General features: G+C 35.5%; 1 protein-coding gene across 12 annotated transcripts in view; it reads left to right on the top strand.

Annotated features, from left to right (window-relative positions):
• The window catches only part of SCMH1 (Scm polycomb group protein homolog 1), a 111,281-nt gene that overhangs the window by 43,491 nt on the left and 41,857 nt on the right, over positions 1–25,933 (top strand). For 10 of the 12 annotated variants that reach the window (XM_015596405.2, XM_015596238.2, XM_006903988.3 and 7 more), the window contains 2 exons: positions 3,878–3,966; positions 8,710–8,953. The exons of the other annotated variants lie outside the window; for them this stretch is intronic. In XM_015596405.2, the coding sequence (XP_015451891.1) occupies positions 3,878–3,966; positions 8,710–8,953 (333 nt within the window). The remainder of the gene's footprint in view (positions 1–3,877; positions 3,967–8,709; positions 8,954–25,933) is intronic. 12 annotated transcript variants of the gene reach the window in all.

Here is a 25,933-nt window from a genome sequence, read left to right as displayed (position 1 = left end):
GACTTAGTCTAGGCTTTTTGGTATGAGCACCTGGGTTTAATAAATGGTGCCATTAATTGAGATGAGATGACTGGAGGAAAGAACAAGTTTGGAGGAGATAGCGAAATCAAGAATTCTGTTGTAGACTTACTCATTTGGAGATCTCTTCGTCTCCACGTAGAGTTATAGGATAAGGCAATTGGAAATATGAGCATGAAACTCAGAGCAGAGGTTTGGGCTGGAGATATAAATTGGCAGTTATTATATGACACAAAGAGAGTAGAAACCAAGAAATGACCTGTCTTTTTCCTTGTAAGCACCCAGGCCATTGTTTACTTTGAGGAGACCCTCAAATTATTGTTTTTATTCTTCCCTTCCTGCTTTCACAAATTTATGACTCCAACTTTTATTTTTTTTTTTACCGAGAGAGTGTAGAAGGGTTGAGTGATGAAATATTTGAAGATATTAATGTGATGAAGGCTCTGGAGACAGAGGAGTTGGGTTTAAATCCTACCTCTGCTATTTACTAATTTAGTAACCTTGGGTATTTTATTTAATTACTCTCAGTCTTTTTCGTCTATAATAATAATAACACTAGCCAGTATTTATCTAACAATTATTAGATACCAGGCAATGTTTTAAGTCCTTTGCATGTATTAACCTATTTTAATCCTTAGAACAACCCATTGAGGTAATAAGTATTCTTATCCCACTTTATCATTAAGGAAATTAAAGCCAGAGGGAGGATTCGTAATTTTCCAAAAGTTACACACCAAGTAAGTGTCTGCTGGATTTGAATCAAGGCAGCCTTGCTCCAGAGCCAGTGCTACTTTTCTCCTAATTCACAGAGTTGTCTTAGTGGTTAAATGAGATAACCCACTTGAAGTGCTTAGCACGTGGAGCCTGGCACATAATGTGTGCGTAATCGGTGTTTTCTTTGGGAGGCAGCACAGAACCAGATGAAAAGTCCTGAGGCTCCAGCCTGACTGCAAGAACAACTTACATGACCATGAACAAGTTTCCTAGCCTCTCTGGACTTCAGTATTGTCATCTACAATATAAAACCTTCATATTATATGGCCTCTGAGGTCCCTTTCAATGTTAAAAATCTATCTGTGACCTCCTACCCAAGACAGATTATGGAAACATTCGAATTTGGAGTGGTAGGGGGTCCCCATGTCACCTCGGGGTACAGGAAATAAGGTACCTCAGTAATTCTTTGGGTTGGTAACATTTCTTTTTTGCCCTTCTACTTTTGAAGAAGCTTGCTAGGAGGTACTAAAACAATATTTCAGAACCATGAGGTCTGGGGTGAGACCATCATATATTGGAATTTGTCTCCACCATTTACTACCTTGAACAAGCTACTTGTCTTGAGTTTCTGTTTCATCATCTGCAAACTAAGGATAACAACAGTGCATACCTCACAGTATTATTTCAAATAAACAGTAAGAAATTACAAATAAAATATTTAATACATTGTAAGCATTCAATACATATTAGCTATTATAAGGGTTCCCGGAGCTGAGAGAATTTTTTTTTTTCCTAGCTTTTCAAGTTCCAGATGAGGTAGAGGCACCTGAGTAACCTGTTCCTAAAAAATGGAATTGGGTGTTAAATGGCGAAGCACTCTAGTTGTTGGGAACTGAGGTCCTGAATCTGAATTTTCTAATTGTGCAAGCATTCCTTACTACTCCCCTCTTTTACCAAGGTGTAGGGAGCATTTCTCTAGAACAGTTGTGCCTTGCTTTGCCTTATCCATAGATGTATTGAACCACTCATGACAAATCTGCTCTAGGTTTGGCTTGCTTCAGCCCTTTCCTGACCTAAGGAGAGTTGTTTTCCCCATACACACAGACAAGGCCCAAACCAGAATTTCTGGAGAAATTTATTTTTTTTTCTTTTAACTATGATAAAAAGAAGAGTCGTAGTTAAGACTCTTTGGACTATGAGTGCCAAATCCAACTCAAACCAGGTTAGAGGAGGGGAAAAGGAAGATGCAGGAATTACTGACTTGTATAACTGAGAAACCTAAGGCCTGATGTTAGTGTCTAGATGCAGGATTTTAAACACTCTGATGTCTCTCCGTCTCTTGCTCGCCCTTGGCTTTACTCTCAGTTATGTTCTCCATATAGCAAATCTACAAACATCTTTCTAGCCATGATCTGAGAGAAAGAAATGCTCTCTCCTCCAACATGCATATGTCGGAAAACAGTTGACCCAACTTGAGACATACATGCACATTCTTGGTCTCAGGGAATCTGATGCTCTTAAATGCCATTATTTTCCACTCCATGACTAGGCAGGTAGAGTCATATGACAGACATTCCCAAAAAATCACATAGAATTCGGGTGGGTTTTTTCCCAAAAGGAAAAAGTAAGTGATAGCAGTTTTAGATTAAGTGATAGGAACATCCACATTGCTATCAGCATCATTGATATAAGTGACCTTGGGAAGCTTGACGTAGCTTAGCCAGCTTTGAGACTAAAAGTTTAAATCATATGAGTGATAACTCTCTTCTTTTTCCATTTTCTTCTCTCTTCTCCCTTCTTCCCTTTTAATTTAATTATAGTCATTAATCAGTACTTAATCCCAAAAGCTGATTTTTTTTTTCATTTTACATGCATACTGATAGTTTAACATAGCGTTTAAGAGTATGAGTTCAAGGGTCAGATCGCCTGGGTTTCAGTCCTATCTTTGTTATTTACTCACTTTGAAATCTTAAAAAGTTTACTTTATACCTCATTTCTCATCTATAAATTGAAGATAATATCTACCTTACCGGTCATAATATCTACCTCACCGGTTATAATATCTACCTCACCAGGTAAATATTAGCTAGTGGAAAGTAATTGGCGCAGTGTCTAGCGCACTGTAAAGTGCTCAATAATATCAGATACTGTTGTTATTTCCAGCTCTGCAGCTTTGGAGCAACCTAGTGGTTCCTTTGTCAAGAACAGGAAATCTGTAGTAGTTTGGGAAACTATCCAAAAGCACTAGATTTTGCTATCTTGGGACAGAGAGTTGAAGTTAGATTGAAAGAAGTACTTGGAGCTTTTTTTTTTTTTTTTTTTACTAATTGGAAGACCTACTACAGTAACAATCTTATTTTTACAATTTCTTAATTAAATGGCGCATTCGTATTGGCTTTCCCTTGTCGAATGACAATGCACAATTAACCTCTCTAGGCTTTTTCCTCTTTTGTAAAAATATTTTCAGATAGGATGATCTCTTACATCTTCATCATTGCCTGATCCTACGTTGTTTAAGTTAAAATAAATATCAAAAAGTGTTTTGTACTTCGTGTGTGTGTGTGTGTGTGTGTATGTGTGAAAGAAGAGGGTTCACAAACTAGGGTGAAGAGCGAGAACAAGTGAATGAGAGAGAGAGAGAAATAGTGAATTAGTTTATATTGACATAAACCAAAAAGATTTACTTGCGTATTGGGTTTTATCAGTTGACATAATTGGTTTCTTCTTAAGAAATTATTAAGAAGAATAACTTTCACACTCTACTATCTAGATCATTTCTAAGTATTTGTTAATTCTATCTCACATCTATTTTGGATTTTTCAAGGAAAACTTTTAGGCATTATGATATATAATCTGTAATACTTATCTTGGAGTCACGAAACTTGGTTGGGGACTTTGTTCCACTACTTACTTTGCATCATTACACTTGGGCAAGTTATATTCCCTCGGTGTGCCTCATTTCTTCATCTGTCTAATGAGGCATTTCTTCTGTTTAACCTTTAAGTCCTTTCCTAACAATCTATGATTCCGTAACTTATCACAGCATAGGTTGTGGCAGGAGTAGCTGGATTCCAAAGGGAAAACTTAATATCACCATTCCCTTTAAAACATATTTTTTATCTGTTGCCCATTATGTTTGCTACAGGATTTCGGCTGAATGCCTCCTCTTGGCCCATGTTCCTTTTGAAGACGCTAAATGGAGCAGAGATGGCTCCCATCAGGATTTTCCATAAGGTACGGTGTCCCTCAGATACCACCAACTCCAAACTGCTTAAGGTCAAATGCTTACATTCTTTCAACTACTAAGCCTCTAATGTCTATATTATGTTTATGGCCTGAGGATACTAGTTCAGCAGAAGGATTTTTTGGTACCTTATGAAAGAACAATTATGCCTGGAGGAATATTAGATCATAAGTTAGGATTCCTGAATTTTGGATCTCAGCTCTGCCAATAATAAGCTATATCCTTTTAACCTCATGTATAAAAAAGTGAAATTCTCTCTGCCTCACAGAGTTGTTAAGTTAAAATGTGTTTACTAGTAAAACATGTAAAATATGATATAAATCTGAAGGAGCTGTTTTTATTACAGATCTTGGAGTTTCGTAAGGTCCATATGCTAAACAGAAAGAAAGGAGATGATTTTTTGAGTGCCTATAGTATGTTTGGAGTTTATATGCACTACCCCATTTAATATCCACAGTTAACTTTCTGAAACAAGAATTATTATTTCTATTTAATAGTTAAAGAAACAAATACTTTCAAATAAGCAACTTGCACAAGATCACATGGCCAATAAGTGGTGGAACAGGGATCCAAAACTTGTATTCATTCTTCCTTGTTTCTCAAGTAAGGAGGCATCAGTCTGCTCTCAGTTGAATTCTTTAATGAGATTAGAGTTACTGTAAAGGGTTGTGCTGCTAGTAAAGTCTAAACTCTGAGAGTACTCTGGTTCCCAGAATGTAGTTTACTGGGCAACTTAAAAACTCTTTCACTGCAGAATATCTCAAAATGTTGAGCAGGGAAGCAACAAATGTTCTTTTAAATGCTTTGTCGAGCTTATTAGAAAGTAAGAACACTCTCCAGAGGCCAAAATGAAGAAGGCAAACCAGAGTATTAAGTGTATGTACCGAACCCGCAGGTGTTTTAAGGGGCTTTGCCAGTCTTACTTTCCAAGAATCTTATCTTTTAATAGCCACAGTAGGATAGGAGGTGAGGCCTTGGGTCCAGGCAAGCCAGGGCATGGACTTGAGACTGCCACATACAAAACCAAATCAGATCCTTCAGATGTTTACTCCTTTAACATAATAGTTAAAAAGGCTATTATGTTGATGAGGAAGAGTCTTTGCCTGGGCTTTGGGAAGGAGTGGGAAGAGAGACATCTCCATAAAATAATCTTCCCAATGGAAGTTCAGAGTTCAGATATAGTACCTGTGTTATCTAAGAACTCCAGAGTTGTATGGAGATATTTCTGAATGCCTGGCAGAAGCAAACCCAAAACCTCTCTAGAGGATTTGATTGCTTTCAACCCTGATGTCATAGAAGTCCCAAAAGTAAAGTACCACTGAAGATGAGTAGTTGGTTCAGAACTATAGAGCCCTCAAAACAAATCCAACATAGTGGGACATCAGTGGACACAGCAAACAATAATATTATAATGCCAAGGACTTTTGGATAATAGAAATATCAGATAGAGATTATAGATTAAGTATTTGAAAATGATTAAAGAATGAAAAGAAGAAATTTTTTAGATGAGAAAAGTATAAAATTCTATTTTTAAAAAGACATCTGAAAAAAATCAAATTGAACATCTAGAAATGAGACTTAACCATTAAAATTCAAAATTAATAGGTATACAAGCAACTTAGACATAGATGTAGAATTAACTGAAAGACTTGTAAGGAATTTCCCTAGAATGCAGCACAGAGAGATAAAGAAATGGAAAATATTAAGAAAAGAGACAAGGAGAATAATATTAGAAGGTTCAATGATGCTGAACATGAAATCCAGAAATACTAACCTTAGAAAGAATAAAAAAGAGTCGATATTTGAAAAGATAATGACAGAATTTTCCAGAGTGTATAATAAAGACAAATATATACCTTAAAACATCATGGTATAACTAAAGTCAAAAGAAAACATCTGAGCAAGTAATCACACAGAATATTTTCGAAAGAATTAAAGTTAGGCCGTCAGCACATTTCTTGACAGCAGCAGTACAAAGCAAAGATAACAGAATATCTTTGAAGTACTGAGGAAAAATAGTTGTCCACTTAGAATTTATATCTAGTTAGACTATTATTTCATAATGAATATAAAATCAAGACATTTTCAAACAAACTAATCTAAGTAGATACTAATATATCTGCTGAAAGAACACCTGAAGAATATATTTCAGGACGAAGATAATTGAACCCATAAAGGAAGAAAAGATGCAAGAAGTAGTGTCGAGGAAGGATTGGTTAACATTTAGGTAAAGCTAATCAAGCATTGCCTATAACTGCGTAAACCAGTTATAATAACAAAAGTGATTAATTAGTATAACCATGTGGAATAAATTATCAAACATTTATAAATATAGAGAACAATCTGGTGATGGTTTGAGGGGAGATGAGTTGAGGGGCTAGGAGAAAGGGGTGAAGGGTTAAAGAAGTACAAATTAGTAGTTGATAGATGGTCACGGGGGTGGGGAGCATGGCATAGCGAATGCAGTTAGCATTACTGTAATGGCTAGGTGGAGAGCCAGAGGAGAGTAAGAGCAACCAGGGGAATTGTTTTATAAACTATATAAATGTCTAACCAATGTACTGTATACTTGAAACTAATAATAAAACTTCTTAAAAACTAAAAAAAAAAATCAAACACTTATTAACTTAGGAGTAGTTAAATATTCTAAGGCTCTTGTATTGTTTGGGACTAGAGATAAAGATGAGTTTCAGACTTATGTCAGCTATACAGTTCCAATCTTAAGGAGATCCACTAAAAGACTATAAATAGAATGGTTAACATCTGAATCAATAGAGAGGGAAAAGGGAAGCAAATTCAGTCAGTTGTAAGGAACAAAAAGAACCTTAAAAAACCCAGTAAAATAGAAGTGTAGGCAATATAATCATTATAATAAACTTAATTAAATCAGTTACCACAAGAAATAAGTTTAAATTCATCAGTCTAGTCAGACATAGATTGTTTTTAACTCTAGCTACATGCTATTTAAAAGAGATCCTGCTAAAATATGATGCAAAAATGTCGAAAGTAAAAAAACATAAAAAATATACCAGGCAAACCTAAGCTGCTGTTACTATGCTGAAATTAGACAAAGCAGACTTTGATGCCAAAAAACATTAAAGCAGTCATTATCTAATGATTAAAAAGTACAGTTGACCAAGAAAATAAAACAATTATAAATATGCATGCTTCTAAAAAACATAGCCTCAAAGTTTATGAAACAAAATTTGAGAGATTTACGTGGAAAATCCACAATCATTAGAGACTATTTTAATACAGGTCTCTCAAAAATTGATAAATCAGGCAGGCAGAAAAATTAGTATATCAATCAACATAAGCTAATTAATATTAATTTTGTTGATCAATTTTTTAAAATCGGTTGTATTCCTATTTAACAGTAACAAATGCTTTGAAATGAAAATTTTAAAAGCTACCTCACAGTACAATATATATACATAATATATATATTTTATATATATATGCCTTACTGTTAAATTGTACACCTGAAACTTACTGAGTTTTGTTAACCAATGTCACGATAATAAAAAAAATTAATTAATTTTTTAAAAAGATACCATTTATGACAGCAAAAAAATTGTAATATGTCTAGTAAAAAAATGTTAGTAAAAAGCAGGAGATATTTATAGAGTACATTTTAAAATCTATATTAAAGAAGAAATCTGCATTAAAGAATACTTAACAAATAAAAAATGCTATTATGTTTTGGATGGGAAGGCTTGATATCATATATACAAAGGTTATTTCTTCCCAAATTAATTTATAAATTCACTGAGATTCCAGTCAAAATCTAAATAGGGTTTTTATGTAGAACTTGAAAAGCTGATTCTAAAATTCACATGAAAGATCAAGGAGAAAAAAAATAGCCAAAACGGTTTTGAAGAGTGACAAAGTAGAGGTACTTTTTTTTCCAGATAAACATTTAATAAGACTATTATTGGTACAGGATCAGACAATAAAACAAGGGGAACAGAATAGAATGTACAATACTTATTTGTTACACTGCAAATCAGTTTGGGAGAAAGAGAACACTCTAGTAGTGTACAATGTTACAACTACTTTGGAGAGCAACTTAATGTTTAATAAAGCAGAAAATGTATATATCTGTCCTATAACCCAGCAATTTTACTCCTAGGTATGTACCCGGAAGAAACCCACCTACATGTGTACAAAGGAATAAGTGCAAGAATGATCATTAAAACTCTTTTGAAATAGTACACAATTGGAAAAACCTTAAATGTCCATCAAAAGAAAATGAATAAATTATGATGTATACATATAATGGAATACTATTAGCAGTTAAAATGAACTGGAGCTAAATTTGTCAACATGGAAAATTTCAAAAATACAATGTTGAACAAACAAGATATAAAATATTTACAGTATAATACTATTTATATAAAAGTTTTAAATAAGCAAATAGATGTGTACCTATATAGTAAAGTATAAAAACATGCGTAGGGAGTGGGACAGGAGAAGGGCACAAAAGGGGATTCAACTTTATCTGTTACCTTTTATTTCTTTAAAAAAAAAACCTGAAGCAAGGATGTCACAATGTTAGGATTAAGAAAGTAATACTTTGGAATACTTTGAAATTCATTTAAAAGAAAGACTAACTCTCCATCATAAATCTTACCTTAGGGGTCACTTTTTAATCATCCAAATGAGGTAGCAGTCTTTTGGCATACATAGCCTCTCTCCTGCCTCTAGGTCTATATATTTCTTTTCTCATCTAGGAACCACCATCACCTTCCCACAACTTCTTCAAAATGGGAATGAAGTTAGAAGCTGTGGACAGGAAGAACCCTCATTTCATATGCCCAGCCACTATTGGGGAGGTGCGGGGCTCAGAGGTGCTTGTCACTTTTGATGGGTGGCGAGGGGCCTTTGACTACTGGTGCCGCTTCGACTCCCGGGACATCTTCCCTGTGGGCTGGTGTTCCTTGACTGGAGACAACCTACAGCCACCTGGCACTAAAGGTAAAGGCCCATCTATGAGCTCTAGAAATCAGGACCCAAATTGTTAATAGAAATTACTTATATCTCCCATGGTCAACGTATCTTCACTAATAAACCTCACTAGGAGGCAGAGGAGGAGCAAGGGCCAGCAACTTAGGTAAAAACCAAAGTCTATCCAAGAGTCATCAGAAACAGTAAAAACAAAATATCAAATGAAGCTAGATGGGAAGTTTGTGATAAAGTAAAAATTTCTTGCTTTAAATATCTTGATTTATTCTCAGGCAACTAGTTTTTCATCTATCTGACTTTTGTTCCTAACCCATTTCATAGTTTGAGTAGTGTCATTCTCAAGGTGAACATCTTCTGCAGGTCGTAGGGGCTTTTATATGAGTTGGAGTAGCATTGTGTTATAAAAATACTTGAGAAGCACTGTAGCAGAATGGAAAAAGCATGGGTTTTGAAGTAAGATAGATTTAGGTTGCAGTTCCACCTCTGCCTTTTACCACCTGTGTGGCTTTGGGTAGTGAGCTCACCTCTCTAAATCTCAAATTCCTCATCTGTAAAAGAATACCGACTTTATAAAGTTATGGTGAGGAATAATTGATATTATATGGGTGGATTACTCACATAATATCTGGCAAATAGTAAGTGCTAAACAAATTTTTTTATTGTATTACTGTTGCTATTATAGTTATTATGTACTATGTTATATTTATTACAATTATACTATGTTATTACTATATTATGTATTATAACATGCTATTATTATTATGCTATTATAAAAATAACCACTACCAATGGGCGAATATATATATTCTCTCATGTGGTACCAGAATAGTACCACAGAGTTATTGAAAAGTAAATTACATTTTTAATGATGATGTTAAAGATTATCCAGGATAGAGTTTGAGGTAGCTGCTCTTAATAAAGGAAATAATATGAATCTCAACCCCTTAAGTCTAAGAGTAGTGATGAATCTGAGGAAATAGGAAGTCACCCTTCATATTGTCTGTAGGTATCTTTTAAACATCTGTTGAATTCATTTATTCAATTAGCCATCTATTTATTGAGCACCTGATTTTGAACCAAACTGAGGATACAGTAGTTAAAAAAAAAAAAAATCTCCTACTTAAAAATACTCCCTTGGTATAAATATCTAATGGGATTGGATAGTAAACATTTAAATCAAGAAATAAATGAGGTGTTTTAAGATAGACAATTTTTCTTAAGGAAATAAAGTATGATAAGATAGTAATAGTGAAGATGTGATTATGAAGGAAGATTTTTAACAGCTTTATTGAAGTATATAATTCAAGTAAAAAAAAGGCATATATTTAAAGAATACAATTTAAAAGTTTTGACATATGCATGCATTCATGAAACCATTACCACATTCAAGATAATGAACATATCCATCATCCCCCAAAGTTTTCTTGTTCCCCTTTGTGGAGGAGGAGCTTCTTTAGAAGGAGCCATTCAAAGAAAGCTAATTCCAAGCAGGCAGCTGGGACGCACACACTACACTGAGAATGACCGTGACCGCTCCGACTCCTGCACTATGTGCGGGGAAAAGTGGCAACCTTGTAAGCCAGAATGAGAATTTAGATTTTATTGCAAACATAGTAGGGAATCATTAGAGGGTACTATATAGGAGAGTGACAAAATCTGATTTATTTTTTTTAAATCACTTGCACTTGAATCCAGTATACAAAAGAATACTTACAACTCAACGAATAAAAAAGACAGATAACCCAGTTGAAAAAATGGGCAAAGGATTTGAATAGACTTTTTCTCTAAAGATATACAAATGGCTGCTAAACACTTGAAAAAATTCTCAACATCATTAATCAATAGAGAAATGCAAATCAACACCACAAGGAGACACCATTTCACATACATGGGTATGGCTATAATCAAAAGACAGACAGTAACAAGTGTGACAAGAATGTGGAGAAATTAGAACTCTTGTACATTGCTATTAAAATTGTAAAATGCTGCGGCCACTTTGGGAACAGTTTGGAAGTTATTCAAAATGTTAAACAGAGTTGCCTGTCACCCAGCAATTTCACTCATGGGTATATACCCAAGGAAATAGAAAACATACGTCCACTCAAAAATATATCATGAATGTTCAGGGTAGCCTTGGTCATACCAGCCAAAAAGTTGAAATAACCCAGATGTTCATTTGCTGTTGAATAGATAAATAAAATATGGTATATTCATATGAAATGTTAGTTGGTAATAAAAAAGAGTGAAGTACTAATATATGCTACAACATACATGAACCTTAAAAACATTATGCTAAGTGAAAAAAGCCAGTCACAAAAGACCACAGATTGTATGATTGCATGTATACAAAATGTCCAGAATAGGCAAAAAAAACAGAGACAAAAATAGATTAGTGGTTGTCAGGGGCTGGGGTAGGAGAAGGGAAATGGGGAATGACTGCTAAAAGATATAGGGTTTCTTTTGAGGATGATGAATATGTTTTAAAATTAAATAGGGATAGTGTTTGCACGACTTCGTGAATCTAGTAAAAGCACTGAATTGTATACTTTGAAAGGGTGGGTATTTAAATTATATGTCAATGAAGCTGTTATTTTTAAATCACTTGGGTTGCTCTGTGGGGAATGGGTTGTGCCATGGTATCTATGGACAAGGAAGAAACAAGGATGACTTGGATTAGGTTGGTGGCACTGAAGTGGAGGGAACTTGAGATGATGAGGGGTGAGGAAAATAAGGCACACTTCCTGTGTAAGGAAAGTGCTGCTCCTCTATATGCTTCAAGAAACAAGTGCCTTGGGGTTGGTATGCGAAGTCCATTGTCATCCCTCTGCAAGCCTTGTGGAAACAGCACGAAAAGAAGTGATAGTGGAGTCATTTTTGTTTACTCAGGATTGAAACAGGGTAAGCCTTGTTGATCCAGGCTAGTAGGATCAGTTAGTAGGTTTGTTTTCTCACTTTCCTGCCTAGAGCACTATGTTACTTTGATCAGTAAATCTCTTAGAGCAGTAAGGCAGTTTTCAGAGCCAGGAGAGCTGAGAGTCTTTGCATCCAGGAATTGCTGGACATGCATTCCTTTCTGTCTGCACACACGTTGATAAGAAATATGACTCACTATGTGGTTGAAGCTTCCAGAGGTATTTGCTGACTGTTTTCCCCTCCTCTCCTGTGTGTCTCTGAAAATCTTAGAGTTTTAACAGAGATGACCAGAAGAACCAGGCCCAGAAGGTAGAGAGAGACCTTCTTACAGTTTGCATTTCCAGACCAGGTCCTGCGGTCATCATTCCAGCAGCCAGGTTGTTTCCTCCAACAACTCCCTCCTTCCTCACCCCATACCCTTAGTGGGTTCTGTAACGTAGCTTTCAGTAATGGCAGAACTTCAGCCGTCTCAGTGTCCTGGCTAAGAAGCAAGTGACGCATTGTGAAAAAAATGTGGTTACTCAATTCATTTCACAAAACAAGATGTTCTCTGTGTTTGAGCCTGTTCTCTTTCTAATCATACTGTCTCCTCCTTCTTTTCTTACTGTCTCCTTCTTTTCTACCTTCTGGTTATTAGTATGCATATGTTAGAAAATACCAAGTGTTTCTTGCTCGCAGTAAGTAGTAAAAAAATACCAATATTCATTTAACGTTCTTTTACACACATTATTTCATTTTATCTTCCTGGTAACTGGCTAGGTATAATTATTTTCAGATACATTTTATCTATGAGAAAGTGAAGTTCAGAGGCTTAAGTGACTTTGTTCTGTTGATATCTGAGTCTAGAGGGCGAGGCCATGGAGATCTTTCATTAGGACCAGATATCAATGTCATCACTTTGAGCCATATTGCCTTCACACATGTCTCCCCTATACTCTCCCCATTCTCCTTTGGGCTCTCTTCAAAGCTTCACTTGAGACCCTGAGTTTTGGCTTCCAGGTTTTCATATGAAATAGGAAAGAAGCAGTATAGTGTCATATCAGAACACTGAACTGGGATCTAATCCCAGCTGGGCCACGAACTTATTTTATGTCTTTGATCAAGTCGATCCGAATGTGAGAGGTTGAATTAGATGATTTTTATGGGCCCATCACCCCCTATAATATTGTATAGTTTGGGGGGAATGGGTAACAAGTGACTCCTGTGACTCCAGATTCATCCGCTCACCTACCACCTAGCTCTGCTCTCCTCCCACATAAGACTCTGCTTCTCTAAGGGGACTCCTGCTTCCCAGCTGTTTCTCCTTTACTAAACCGGATCCCTTTTAGCTTCTCAACTCCTGGGGCCCAGCCAACATTGATAGATAACAAATACCAAGCTTGCAACTAATCCGGGGTACTTGATTGTAAAATCTTTTTTTTTTTTTTAGCACAGATCACTTTGTGTGTGTGTGACTTAAAATTGAAACAGAGGCATGACTTTTTAAATTTAAAAGCCACATAAAAAGTTCAGTCCCTTGGTATAACTATGATGCTAATTAGGGCTTTAGCCATCATAATAATCCACTTAACTCCCCCTTGCTCTGATTTCAGGCTGAGCAAGCCAGTTTCAGATTTTAGCTTGGCTACCTATATAATTTTACAACAGTAAGAGAACATGAGATCCAAGCTACTTCATGTTTATATTTGTATTATAAATTAATCTGTTGCATTCTGGATTATACATCAGTCTTTTGCAACTTAATATAATGTAAGTTGGGTCTGGCAACACTCTATATGCTGATACAAATACAGAAGTACAGTAGAAGTGCTGAGCATACAATGTCGAAGTAAGTGGTCAGTCAGCCAGGCCTCCTTTACCCTTTCAGTCAACCCTTTCTACCTTGTCACTGTACAAAGAGAAAACTTCAAAATCTGACTCAGTGCTGTGGTTGATGTGCAAGAGTATCACCCTGGTCTGGAGAGTAAGAATTTGATGCTTAAAAACAAAACTTCCAGAATGTGTCTTCTTTTTTTTCTGTGAAACATTTAAAAAGTGTTTCCCTTACTTTATGGGTGGACTCTTCCTGTTGTAAAACTACATAGGAAACTAAACTATAATCACTTTGGGATTCTGGGTCAGAAATGAGATTACACTGTAATTCTAAACTAGGTAGGAAAAACTAGAGTAGAGGCAAGAATAACACAACCAGGGCTAACCGTAGGTCACAGCATATAGATCAGCCAATGGACTGTCTGATTTTCTTCAGCCAGCCAGCCATTCATTCAAGTCCTCTAACTATTAAGTCATGACTAAGTGCTGGTCATTGTGTCAGTTTGATGGGAATTCTGCCTTTAGAGTTTGCAGTTTTGTGAGTATATAGACCAATAGAGAATTACAACTTTGCAGTGATAAAGTACAAAAGGTCCCTTAACCTAGATTGGAGGATTGGAAGTTGGAGGTCAGGGAAGGCTTCCAAATGAAGTGACATCTAAACCTGAAGAATGGGGAGGGAGAGAAAGGTTTCTAGCTAGCAGTGGGAACAGATGAGTGAAGCCCCGAGATTAAAAAAAAAAAAAGTGTAGTTGAGGAACTCAGAAATGTTTAAGTGATTAGATCGTAGGGTATAAGGAGAGGAGTGGAAAGAGATAATCTTAGAGAAAGTGGCACAGGAAATGCACAGCTTCCCTTTAGACCATTTAAGAATCTGATTCTTTACCCTACGAGCAGTAAGAGCTATTGAATGGACTTTAATTAGTGGCCAGATTTGTTTTAGAAGAACTGGTAGCAGTAAACGGATGGGTGGCTTCCAGAAACTGGAGGCAGAGATGTAAATTAACAAGCTGTTATAATATTCCAGATGAGAGAGAGAATCGAGGCAGTGACATTGTAGTGAAAAGGTTAAGATTGGGGAGAGGGGACATGTTTTTTGAATAAAGGGGCCAAAAAGTAAGTTCTTAAAGTTTACTTTAGCACCTATCATAGCTATTTTGTTTATTTACCAAATAGCACTGCAACATGTAAAATAATGCTAATTTTTCAGTATAAGTATTAATAAGGAAGCTAAATTTTTTTCTTTCTGCCATTTCTAGGAATTTAGGATTTATTTCTACCTGGAGTCCTTGTTAAGTTGAACTAATGTATTAATTTCATCTTTATATCCCCAACACTTGGCATCTAGTAGTTATTCAGTAATATTTGTTGAGTAAGATCATGCTGTATTTTCTGATTCCATTTCTATTCATTATTATCTAAAGCCATTATTCATGTAATTATAAAAGTGAGAGTTCTACTGCAATTTTAATAGCAGATTAAAAGTTATTTAAACTAACGTACTGTTATTTTTAATCTTGGAAACCTTATGGCCGTAAATAAGAGTAGCAAGGGAGACTCATCTTGAGAGGCTCATTTCCAAGCCCATATTCACCCACCTCTCTGTCACTAAACATATGTGTACCTCTATACCTGGACTACTACCCCTCTTCTCTTCCACCCAACTTCTTTTTCTACTAAGCTACAACAAGCAGGAGAATGTCTCTATAGGAAGCTTCTGGCAACCAATATGCCCCTCCTGTTTCCTGAAAAGGTGTGTTTACTAACCATGTCAGAAAAGTATGGGCACATTGAGTAATAAGTGAAACAAATTCTTTGGTGCCCTTAACGAGGACAGCCTTTTGGCTATTTGGCTATTTTCCATTTTCCCCTTTCAGATATACTAGTTCCAGGCCTTCCCTTTATTTAACAGACCATTTCCTCCCTACACACACATATATACACATACACACAGTATCAGTTCTTATTCCAACTTCATCCTTGTACTCTACTCACATCTGGAAACTCTGGCCTTTGTGCATCCATCTATCCAACAGTTGTAGAGCAGCCTAGTATCAGCAGTGTTAGGCTCAGTGGAGGTGATAGAGAAGTGCCTCCTTCCCAGGTTGATTGATTTAAATTTTAAAAAGTGCAAATGCATAGTACCATGAAGCATATAGTAGATGCCCACTATATGTTAGTTATATCTGAATTAAGATGCCTAGACATCCCAAGAAAAAGGAACTGCACCCACAGAGGCATTTTAAGTGCTCTCTTTTGATCAGGAATAATATATTTATGGGATGAGGTTTGTATAATGAGCCAGTGCTCCCATAACTGGTTTTCTCTTATTGTATGCTTATGGTACACAAATAGAAATAGGAATATGAGAAATGAAAAGAGTAGCACTAGAATACTAAATGGGATCTGGGTTCTATCGCTGATCTTAGTTATATATGCCCAAGGGACTGAAAAATCCTGTCCCATGCTTCCCTTCCAACTTCCTTAAGCTGCCCCTTGGCTCTGCTCAGTTCTCCTGTCTTTACCAACCACAGATGCCTGAGAATGGCAGCAAATTTTTTGGCATGTGTAATGAAACAGCTGGCATCTCTCAAGCTCCTGGAAATAGTGAGAAGCGACTTAGGCAATTCATAAATTTGACCACACCTGCTGTTTTCTTGAGAATACTTAGACCCATGTAGTTTTCTTTGGCATACTTGTATTGTAATACTGAGTGCCACCATCAATACATATTTTAAATAAGTATATATGGTTCTTAGGAAAATCACATTGGAAATATGACTTTGGAAAGTAATATAAACTCTATGTTATTACATTTTCCCCTTAATTCCCTAGATGATTTTTTGAGCAAACATTATAGTTATAAGTGAGAATTTCTGAATATCAAAAATTACTTACTAGAAAATAAATAAAACAAACATGAATGTATATCAAGAAGATGAGGGAAACAACAAACTCTTAAACACAGCGAAGAAAAACAGAAAATTATGAGGGTGAAATGGTAATAAGGCAGGAATTTGCTTTTTAGATTCATTGTCTTGTGCAAAGGAAACTGGCTGGAATGGGTTCATTTGACTGCGTAGCTGACTAGCAGATGCTTCATCACAATGTGCTTTTATGCCACCTCTCTGAGGGCCCTAGGCTTCACCAGACATATTAGTAGACCATTTTCTGAGAAGACATAGGTCTCCACTTGCTGAAATTGCTTCTGAATCCTTTTACCTATTGCCCTGGAAAACTCAGGTCAGTCACTCCTTTGAGTTTCAGTAGTACTTATTGTACTACTGAAAAAACCAGTAGTACAGTTTTTGAGGTTTCTTGTGGACCCATTATGTATAATTTTGTGATCCTTCTGTCTTTCCCACTCTGTGTGGATTTATCAACCTAAAAAGTCCTCAGGAAAACATGAAATGTCTTTATTACTGCAGAGGTCCTCTATTCATGCTGTAGGAATAAGAGTCAAGAGGGAAAGAAGGAGCTAGAAATAGAGAACTGAAAGTGTTAACTGAGTTAGATTAGAGCAGGAGACAACCCATGCTTTATTAAATGAACTGGAATTTAGAGGAATAGAGTTTCAGCCTTGGCATCAGCCCAGCTGGCAGCATATAGCTGAACCTAGCCAAGTTGAGCAAAGCTAATAAAGAACACATCCTCTAAATTACTGTGCCAAGGCCAATGATACACTGCCGTGAATGAAAACAAGATCCCAGTCCAGGAAACTGATAAACCAAATGGGTTTCCCCTGTTCTTTTTTTTCTCCATTGTTTATGTTCTATGTCATGTAGACATAGACACACACGTGTGAGTGCATGCATACACACACACACACACACACACACACACAAGCTGGGCTTACTTACATTTTATGACTCTGTTTCCAATTCCATATTCTGTGTGTTGCTTCAGAGAGGGGAGATCTGTTAATGAATTCCTTGGGGCAGCTGAGACTGACTCCTAACTAAAGATTCTTAACAGAAACCTAGAAGTCAGCAGTATCCTGATGCCATTTGTTATCATAACTAGGCATATTTAGTTATTTATATTCCTTTATTTGAGGATACACTCTTGTTTTATTTATTGGTTTTAGGGGAACATAGTGGAAAGAGCATGGAGACCAAAAGATCTAGGTTCAAATCTTAGCTTTAGTTACATATCCTTTGGCGAGTCTTTTAACCTCTGTGAGTTCAGTTTCTTCATCTTTAAAATATCCAAGAGTAATCGTCATCTCAGGATAGAGCACTTGGTTTGATTGTTTGAGCTGCAAGCTGAAGTGGCCACTTTTTTTTTTTTTTAAATGAACATCATCTTTACTTAAAAGAAAAACTGACTTGGCTATTTGGCAGACACTTTCTCCAAAATTAAGTGGGCTGGTCACTTCAAATAAGACAACCTGTAAGCATCTGTTATAAATGATAAATTTAAACATTCAAGCAAAAATTAGAATTTTGGAAAATTCGTATCCACCAGTATGAGCTTAACATTTTTCCAATATTTAAAGACTTCAGAGCCACTCTTTACCACATTCTCTCCCATCTAGAAGTTACTTTGGTTAAAATTCAGTTAGTTGCCTTAATAATTAATACGAGATGTCAGAAAGGTAAAAAGTCATAGAATCCTGGAATCTCAGGGTTAGAGGAAATCTCAGAAGTCATCAAATTCAACTTACTGCCTAATTCAGGACTCGTCTAAAGACCATGTCCTGTAAATACTCATCTAGCCCTTACTTAAATTCTTCCAGAGCCAGAGAGATTGTAACTTCTCAAAGGAGCACCTTCCTTCCACTTGTGATAGCTCTAATGGCTAAAAAATATTCTTTTTTAATTTTGAGCTGAAATCTGCTTTCTCCCATTATCTATTCATTGGCTCAAATTTTGTTTTCTTGATTCACTTGAAACCTTTTCAGATAGCTCTTGATACTCTTGTTCCTCCAAGTCTTTTTAATTAGATATCTCAGAGATTGGATAGTTTCTAAGCTTCTTATCAGCTTGGACTTTCTTCTTGATCCATTTCGGTTTACGGTGTTGTGCCAAGAGTGAACTCGCACGTTAGGGATGGGCTCACTAGTGTGGAATGAAATGGCACTCTCACTTCCTTTAAAAGGGGATTATGTTATGACCCAGCTTGATGATAAGGCATTGCATTTTTCTATTTTTATATTCTCAAATGGTCACAGTAGATGCTTAGTGTTACTTCTTATCTAGGCTCAGCACAAGCTGAGTTTAAGAACATAATAACCATGTTATGTAAGAGGTTATCTGGTAGTTTTGTTGTTTTTGCTACTGAGGGGTAGGGATGGTAATTCACAAAATTTTGAAAGTCTTTTTATAATTTTCTTTTATCATAATACCCAGGTTGTGAAAAACCCAAGTATTTTCTAAAGTAAAAGTTTTTATCAGATAAAAGGATTCTTCTTTCCCCATAACTTTTCTTCATTCCATTCAGTAGCGATCATGCAGTGTCTGATCTATAAAAATATGAAAACCTACCTGAGAGATGAATTCAGTCATGACATGTAGTCAGTAATCAAAGAAGTTAAATGATTTGCAAGGACTTGAACCTAGCTCCATGGGTTTCTGGCTTCAAAATTCATATTTCTACTGTACCACACTTCAGTTCTCTATGCCTCAAAGGAAGTTTAGAGATAGTCATCAGGAAAATAAGTCTGAGATAATTGTGAAGAAGATCAAATGAGTTAATGAATGTTAAAATACTTTGAGAATTGTTAAGTTTGATTCTCATGGGAGGGTTTTCCATTAGTGATTTCGGAAATGCATAGTGATATCTACCAGAAACTCCAAGGTCCTTTTTAACCCCACAACTGGAGGTTGGGATGATTTCGAAATGTGCATTGGAAGTAAAATAAGAAGGACCAAGAATGAGAGATAGATCCTTCAAAGCACCAATGACTAGTTACTGTACATTTGGATAAGAGAAGTCAGTTTTCCAGGCCAGTCACTACCAGCTGTTCAGCCATAGAAAATGAAATACAATTGCTGCCATGGGGAAGTCATTCATAATTGAGTAAAGCCACCTGTATATAGTGTCGTACAACCAATTATGCCAACCAAGATATTCCTAGGAAATTTAACTTTCATGGAAATGGGATTAGAAAAGCCATCTAGGGAGGTTCCTGGGGAGGAACCCCAAGGATATTTTGAGTATGTGCAAGTTTCTTGGTCCTTTCTTCTGCTCCTGGTATAGCTGCTGGTAGTCTGTGTCTGCTTAATACCTCCTGGAAGCCTATTTGGATAGGGGCTTACGGTGCTTCTGGTTGATTGTACTTTTCAGTGACAGTGTATCACCACACTTTTTTTCTGTTTTTCTTTTATTTATGTGTGTTTTTGTTTTCAGAATTATGTTAACATATCTCAAATAAAATAATATTTTCACCTTGACTAACTTGGCAGTAGCTAACCCCCAACCCTAAAAAAAAAAAAAGTTAATTTTTTTTAACTCCACATTAACATTGAGGAGTAATTAGATTTTCTTTATCTCTTCTTTCTCAGGAACATCTGTTGACCTACACCTGTCTTTCAGTGTAATATGTAGAAATTGAAAATTCATTCAGAAATACTTACTGAGTTCCTACTGTGTATTGGCCAGTATGCTAGATACAGCAGGAAATATAATTTTATTAGGGGAGATGAGATATAGATAAATAGAATATAAGACAGAAACAATTGTTGCTGATTTGACTTTATTCTGCATCTGGTTCTGATTTGGATATTTTTTAGAACCATAGAATTCTCATAAGACTTTCCAAGTGGAAGGACTGTTTTAAAGATTTACTAGCTATGTGACTTTAAACAAGTTATTTAACTTCTTTTAGCCTTAGTTTCTTCATCTATAAATTGGAGGCAATAATAAATAGTTCCTCCTGACAGGTTGTTATAAGAAGTGAAATGAGTTCATATATTGGAACAGTTAGCACATACTACGCTATCAAAAAATGTGAGTCATTTTTTAGTCTAATGCTGTTATTTTATAACCAAGGAAATTGAGGCCCAGTAAGAGTAAGTCAATTCATCAAGTTTTATTTGGGTTAGCTATCAGATGGTATATGTCATTTGTATGATAATAAGTAAGCTGAATCTTTCATGGGTAGTATTAAATGTTTACGTTTATGTATATTACAAAAGCTCATCTTTATAAAAAAAGGTGTCAGAAATAGAATGAAATATTTAAGAGTTACTCGGAAATAATTTAAAATAATACCATACAAACTGAATAGGTGAAAAGAAGGAAGGTTGGGTAAGGCTTCTTGGGATTTGTGTCATTTGCTGAAAGATGCCTAGAATTAGTAGTCAACTGAAAAAGCAATAGGAAAGAGCATTCCATTGGACTATCATGTACAAAGCATAGGCTAAGCAAGCTATGGCAGAAAGCAGGACAGAAAGAAAGAAAGAGGGAAGGAGAAAAGGCAGGCAGGCAGGGAGAGAGAGAGAGAGAGAGAGGGAAGGAGGGAGGGAGGGAGGAAGGGAGGAAGGGAGGAAGGGATTATTCTGAAAAATGAAACACAGGGCATAAGTCATAAAATTAAAATTAGATGAAGTAAGATAATGAGAGACCATTGAAGGATTTTAACCAAAGGAGTGACGTGGTCATGTTTGTGTTTTAGACAGGTCCTTATGACCTGTTAGATAAGGGCTAGAAATAATGAGAGGTGGGAGTAAGTCAGAGGAAGAGAGATCAATTAGTTGGCCATTTCAGTGACTGAGGAAAAAGGTGATGAGGATCTGATTTAAGGTAGTGGCAGGTGGGGTCAGAGTGAAAGAAATGTATTTGAGAAATTTCTTGGCAAAGGCATGTTCTTTTTTTAGCCACATTCCTTTACTCTTTCAGTGCTGGTAAATCTTTTTTTCTTAAGGCCTTTACTTCTGCTGCCTCCTCTACCTGAAACACTGTCCTAGATCCTCACATGCCCGATTCCTTCTTGTCATGCCAATCTCAGCTCAAATGTCACCTTCTCAAAGAGCCTTTCTTGACCTCCCTCAATTATTCTCTATTACATTGCTCTGTTTTATTTTCTTCACAGCACTTATCACCATCTGAGATTACTTCTTTGTTTATTTATACTCTTGATTCATACCATAGAGCCTACCACATAATATAGTCTCAATACAAACTTTATTGGATGAATGAATAAACAAATGAGTGAATGAATGGATCTTGAGTTTGTAAGAAGAAAGCTGTATGTTATTATGGAAAGAGCAAGGACTTTGGAGTTAGGCATTCTAGATTTAAATTCCAGCCTTGCCTTATTACTTATGTGACATTGGCCAAGTTACTCAAGTTATGGCATTCTAGATTTAAATTCCAGCCTTGCCTTATTATTTATGTGACATTGGCCAAGTTACTCAAGTCACTTCATCTGTTAGAGATAATAATATATGTTTCATAGGCAAGACTTCAAAGCCCATTGTTTTAATTGCTAATATGTACTGCTTTTTATGCACTTTGGTAAATTTTATCAACAATAATGATTGTCCATATCACCATTGCAAATAGTATAGCACCTCTTTCATAGTAAGTACTCAATAAATGCTACTTCCTTTTAAGCAAAATTAACAACATCATTAGGGGGCACCCATGTGTAAACTACTTCCTTTCTCCATTCTTGGTTCTATCAGCTTCTGTCTGTCTTTTAGTGATATTATTGGTCATTGTTATGGTCAAAGGAATAAAGATTAGATAACACACTATGTGCACAGATCAAGAGTTTGTCAAGGAGAGAAGACCCAGTTCTACACACCCTTATGTGCTCCTAACCTGCCTTAGATGTGCTTCTGCCTTTACAATGAACCTTACCATTAACTTTTCCGTATGTAGAGCCATAATACCCATTCTATGCCTCTTGGTATAGTCTTTCTATATTAGAGCTGGAAGGTTCCTTAAATGTAATATGGATTCTTCTCAAACTGGCTCCAGCATCTCTAACCTTAACCTCTTTCTCTTTCTTATGTTCTTAAGCCATTCAGAACTACCCACAGGTTCTCATATAATCATGCTTTTTTACAGCTCCATGCCTTTCTACATGCTCTCCTCTGTCTAAAGTGCCCATACTCACCTTCCATCCTTGCCCTTTTCCTAATGCAAGATTCATTCATTCATCAAAGATTAGTTAAAATGTCACTTACTTTGATATCTTGCCTGACAAATCTTACTTGCTTGTCTCTCTTGCCTTCTTCCCTTCTCTTACAGACTTAGTTACTCCCTCCTCCAGGTTCTTTTAATTGTAAAAGAATTTTGTCAAAGTATTGTTGATTAAGGGTGTAATTCTGTGAACCTTAGTAGCATCAAGTCTGTTGGAAAATATTCCGATCTTTCATCTTTCTCTGAAATAGAACAGTCATTAAATTATTTAACTATTTATGTTTGGAAAAATTTTTTTGAAGATTGTGTTTAAATGACAGCTGAAGGTCACACCATTAGTGACAGAACAAGAATTAGATCTCTGGTCCCCTGACATCACCCAGTGTTGGTTTTTTTTTTTTTTCCCCCAACTAGAATAATTAAGTTAGGATATGGCAGGACAGGGCTTCCTGGTGGGAAGAACTTCTAAATCTTGGAATCCCTAAGGAAAGTTTAAGAAATCCATTATTAAGAAACTTTTAAATTAATATGAAACTTAATTTCGGTGCTAGCTACTTACACGTGACCTGTATGCCCTGATTTTTTAGAACTGTTAAGTATAATTGGTTAGTTTCTTCTGTCCAGATCTTTCATGCCAGAGACAGCAAACTTTGCTAGTTGGCATCATGGATTTTTATGTCCAGCCTCAAGGGAAAAGAAAAGAAAAATATATTTCGTGACTATTAGAAGGTCCAGTAAAGCCCTATTCAGTTTTTCTCTTATATCTGTTTCTTTTTTTATTCTACAAGCATGTGCTAAATACCAACTAAGAATAAAGCACCTCGTCATGTTATGGCAGGAATTCCAAAGTAAATCACTTACCTCTCTATCCAACTCAGATTTCATGATCTATTACAGGAGATATATGGAGCAGTCTTAGGGTTTATAGTAATCAATTTAAACATTTGGCATATTCAGTTACTCAGGGTTAGGCATGAAATAGTTAGAGAGTTGGAGTTTTTTCTAGGTAAGTGTATTAGAAAAAAAGGACAGAGAAGTGGTTATAATTATGGATCAGTGATGCTCAAACTTTTCAGTATCAAGAAACTTCTATATCCTTAAAAACCCAAATGAGCTTTTATTTATGTGGATGATCCATATCACCATATTAGAGATTAAAACTTTGAACTTTTTAAAACATAATAATACACAAGCACACATTCCATTAGCTGTCAGAGTGATAATATCACACATGTAGCCTCTAGAAAACTCTACTTTGAGATAATGAGAGTGAAAAGGCAAAATAATGTTTTAGTATCATGAAAATAGTTTTCACCTTATAGACCCTCAAAAAGATTTCAAAAACATCCAAGGGTTCACAGACCATACTCTAAACTACTAACTACATAACCTTTAAAAATCCATTTTACCAGTAATAGACATTTGGATCATTTCAAGTTTTTAGTTATTACAGATAACATTGTTATGAGCATTTGTTTACACATACCTTAGTGTACATGTTCAAGAATCTGGGTGGTTTATTCCTACAATTGGAGTTGCTGAATCATAGAGTATATACATCTTCAGATTTATTAGATAATGCCAGAGAGTCTTCTGAAAAATGCTACTGTGAACAGGCTAGTCTATGTCTTTTGGTGGTCATTCCGCTTATTTCTCTTGGGCATTTATAGCTAAGCAGTTTTTCAAAGTGATTTACATTCCTACCAGCAATTTGTAAAGGTTCTAGTTGCTTTGTATTCCTCATCATATTAGATATTATCATTCCTTTTAATTTTAGCAATTTTGGTCGAGATGTCGTGTCTTATATTTTTAACTTGCACTTTTCTGATAACTAATAACATTCAGCAACTTTTCATATTTTTATTGGATATTTGTTCATTTTATGACATAGCTCTTCAAGTCCTATTCAGTTCTTAAATTGTATTGTCAGTCTTTATTAGAGTTTAAGGTGGATTTTCCTGACATACGTGTTTTGTATATCTTTTTATACTCTCTAGTTTGTTTGTTTTTTTTTACTTAATCTTATCTTTTGATGAACAGAATTTTTTAATTTTAATGAAGTCATATATGTCAGTCTTTATAATTAATGCTTTATGTGTCCTGTTTAATAAATCTTTGCTTACTCCAAAGTTTTGAAGACATTCCCCTGTGTTCTTCTAGAAGTTTAATGTTTTACTTTCACATTGATGTTTATGTCTGATGTGAAGTGTAGGGTTCAAGTCCATCTTTTTTCCATATTGATATCCATTTGACTCACCACAATTTTATTGGCAACACCATGTTTTCCTCACGTGTACACACACACACACAGAATTACAAGGGCACCTTTATTATAAATTAGATAACTATATTTATATTTCTGGACTCTCAGTTTTGTTCTATGGACCCATTTTCTATCCTTACACCAATAAATATGCCTTAATTAATTTTATAATGAGCCTTGATATCTGATGATGTACGTACTCCCTTCAGCTTTGTTTCAAAATTCATCAAGATTACTTGGTTATTCTAAATCCTTTGCATTTTCTAGTAAAAATTAGAATTAACTTGTCAATTTATACACACACGCACACATTGAAAAACTGCTGGGATTTTGATTAGAATTGCATTGACTCTTTAGATCAGTTTGATGAGAATTGAGAGCTCAACAGTATTGAGTCTTCCAGTCCATAAATGTGATATGTACCTTTATGGCCATGAGGTATCTAGAACTTTTTTAATTTCTCTCAGAATGTTTTATAGTTTTTAGTGTAGGTGTCTTGTGCATCTTTCACTGAATACTTGACTTTGAGTTTTTTAATTTATTTCCTAATGGATATATAGAGAAATACAATAGATTTTGGTATATTGAATTGTATATGGTGACCTTTCAAAATTCATTTTATTATTTTAATAGATTTTGTAGGTGGAAAGGGGTGTAGTTTATATAAAAAATCATGTTATGCAAATAATACCTCTTTATAATCTACATTTGTAGCTTTTATTTCTTTTTGTTTCCTTATTATATTGACCTCCAATACAATGTAATTGTATTGACGAGACCAAGTGGTAAGAATGGATATTTTTGTTTTGTTCCATAATTCAGTAAGAAAGCCTTCAATGTTTCACCATTAAGAATGCTGTCGGCTATAGATTCTTTTGTAGATGCCCTTTTCTATAAGAAAATTCCCTTCT

The sequence above is a fragment of the Pteropus alecto genome, unplaced genomic scaffold (genome assembly GCF_000325575.1).
Source record: "Pteropus alecto unplaced genomic scaffold, ASM32557v1 scaffold170, whole genome shotgun sequence".
Taxonomy (NCBI): Eukaryota; Metazoa; Chordata; class Mammalia; order Chiroptera; family Pteropodidae; genus Pteropus; species Pteropus alecto.
Note: the sequence above shows the minus strand (reverse complement) of the source record. Positions and strands in the feature narration are given on the sequence as shown.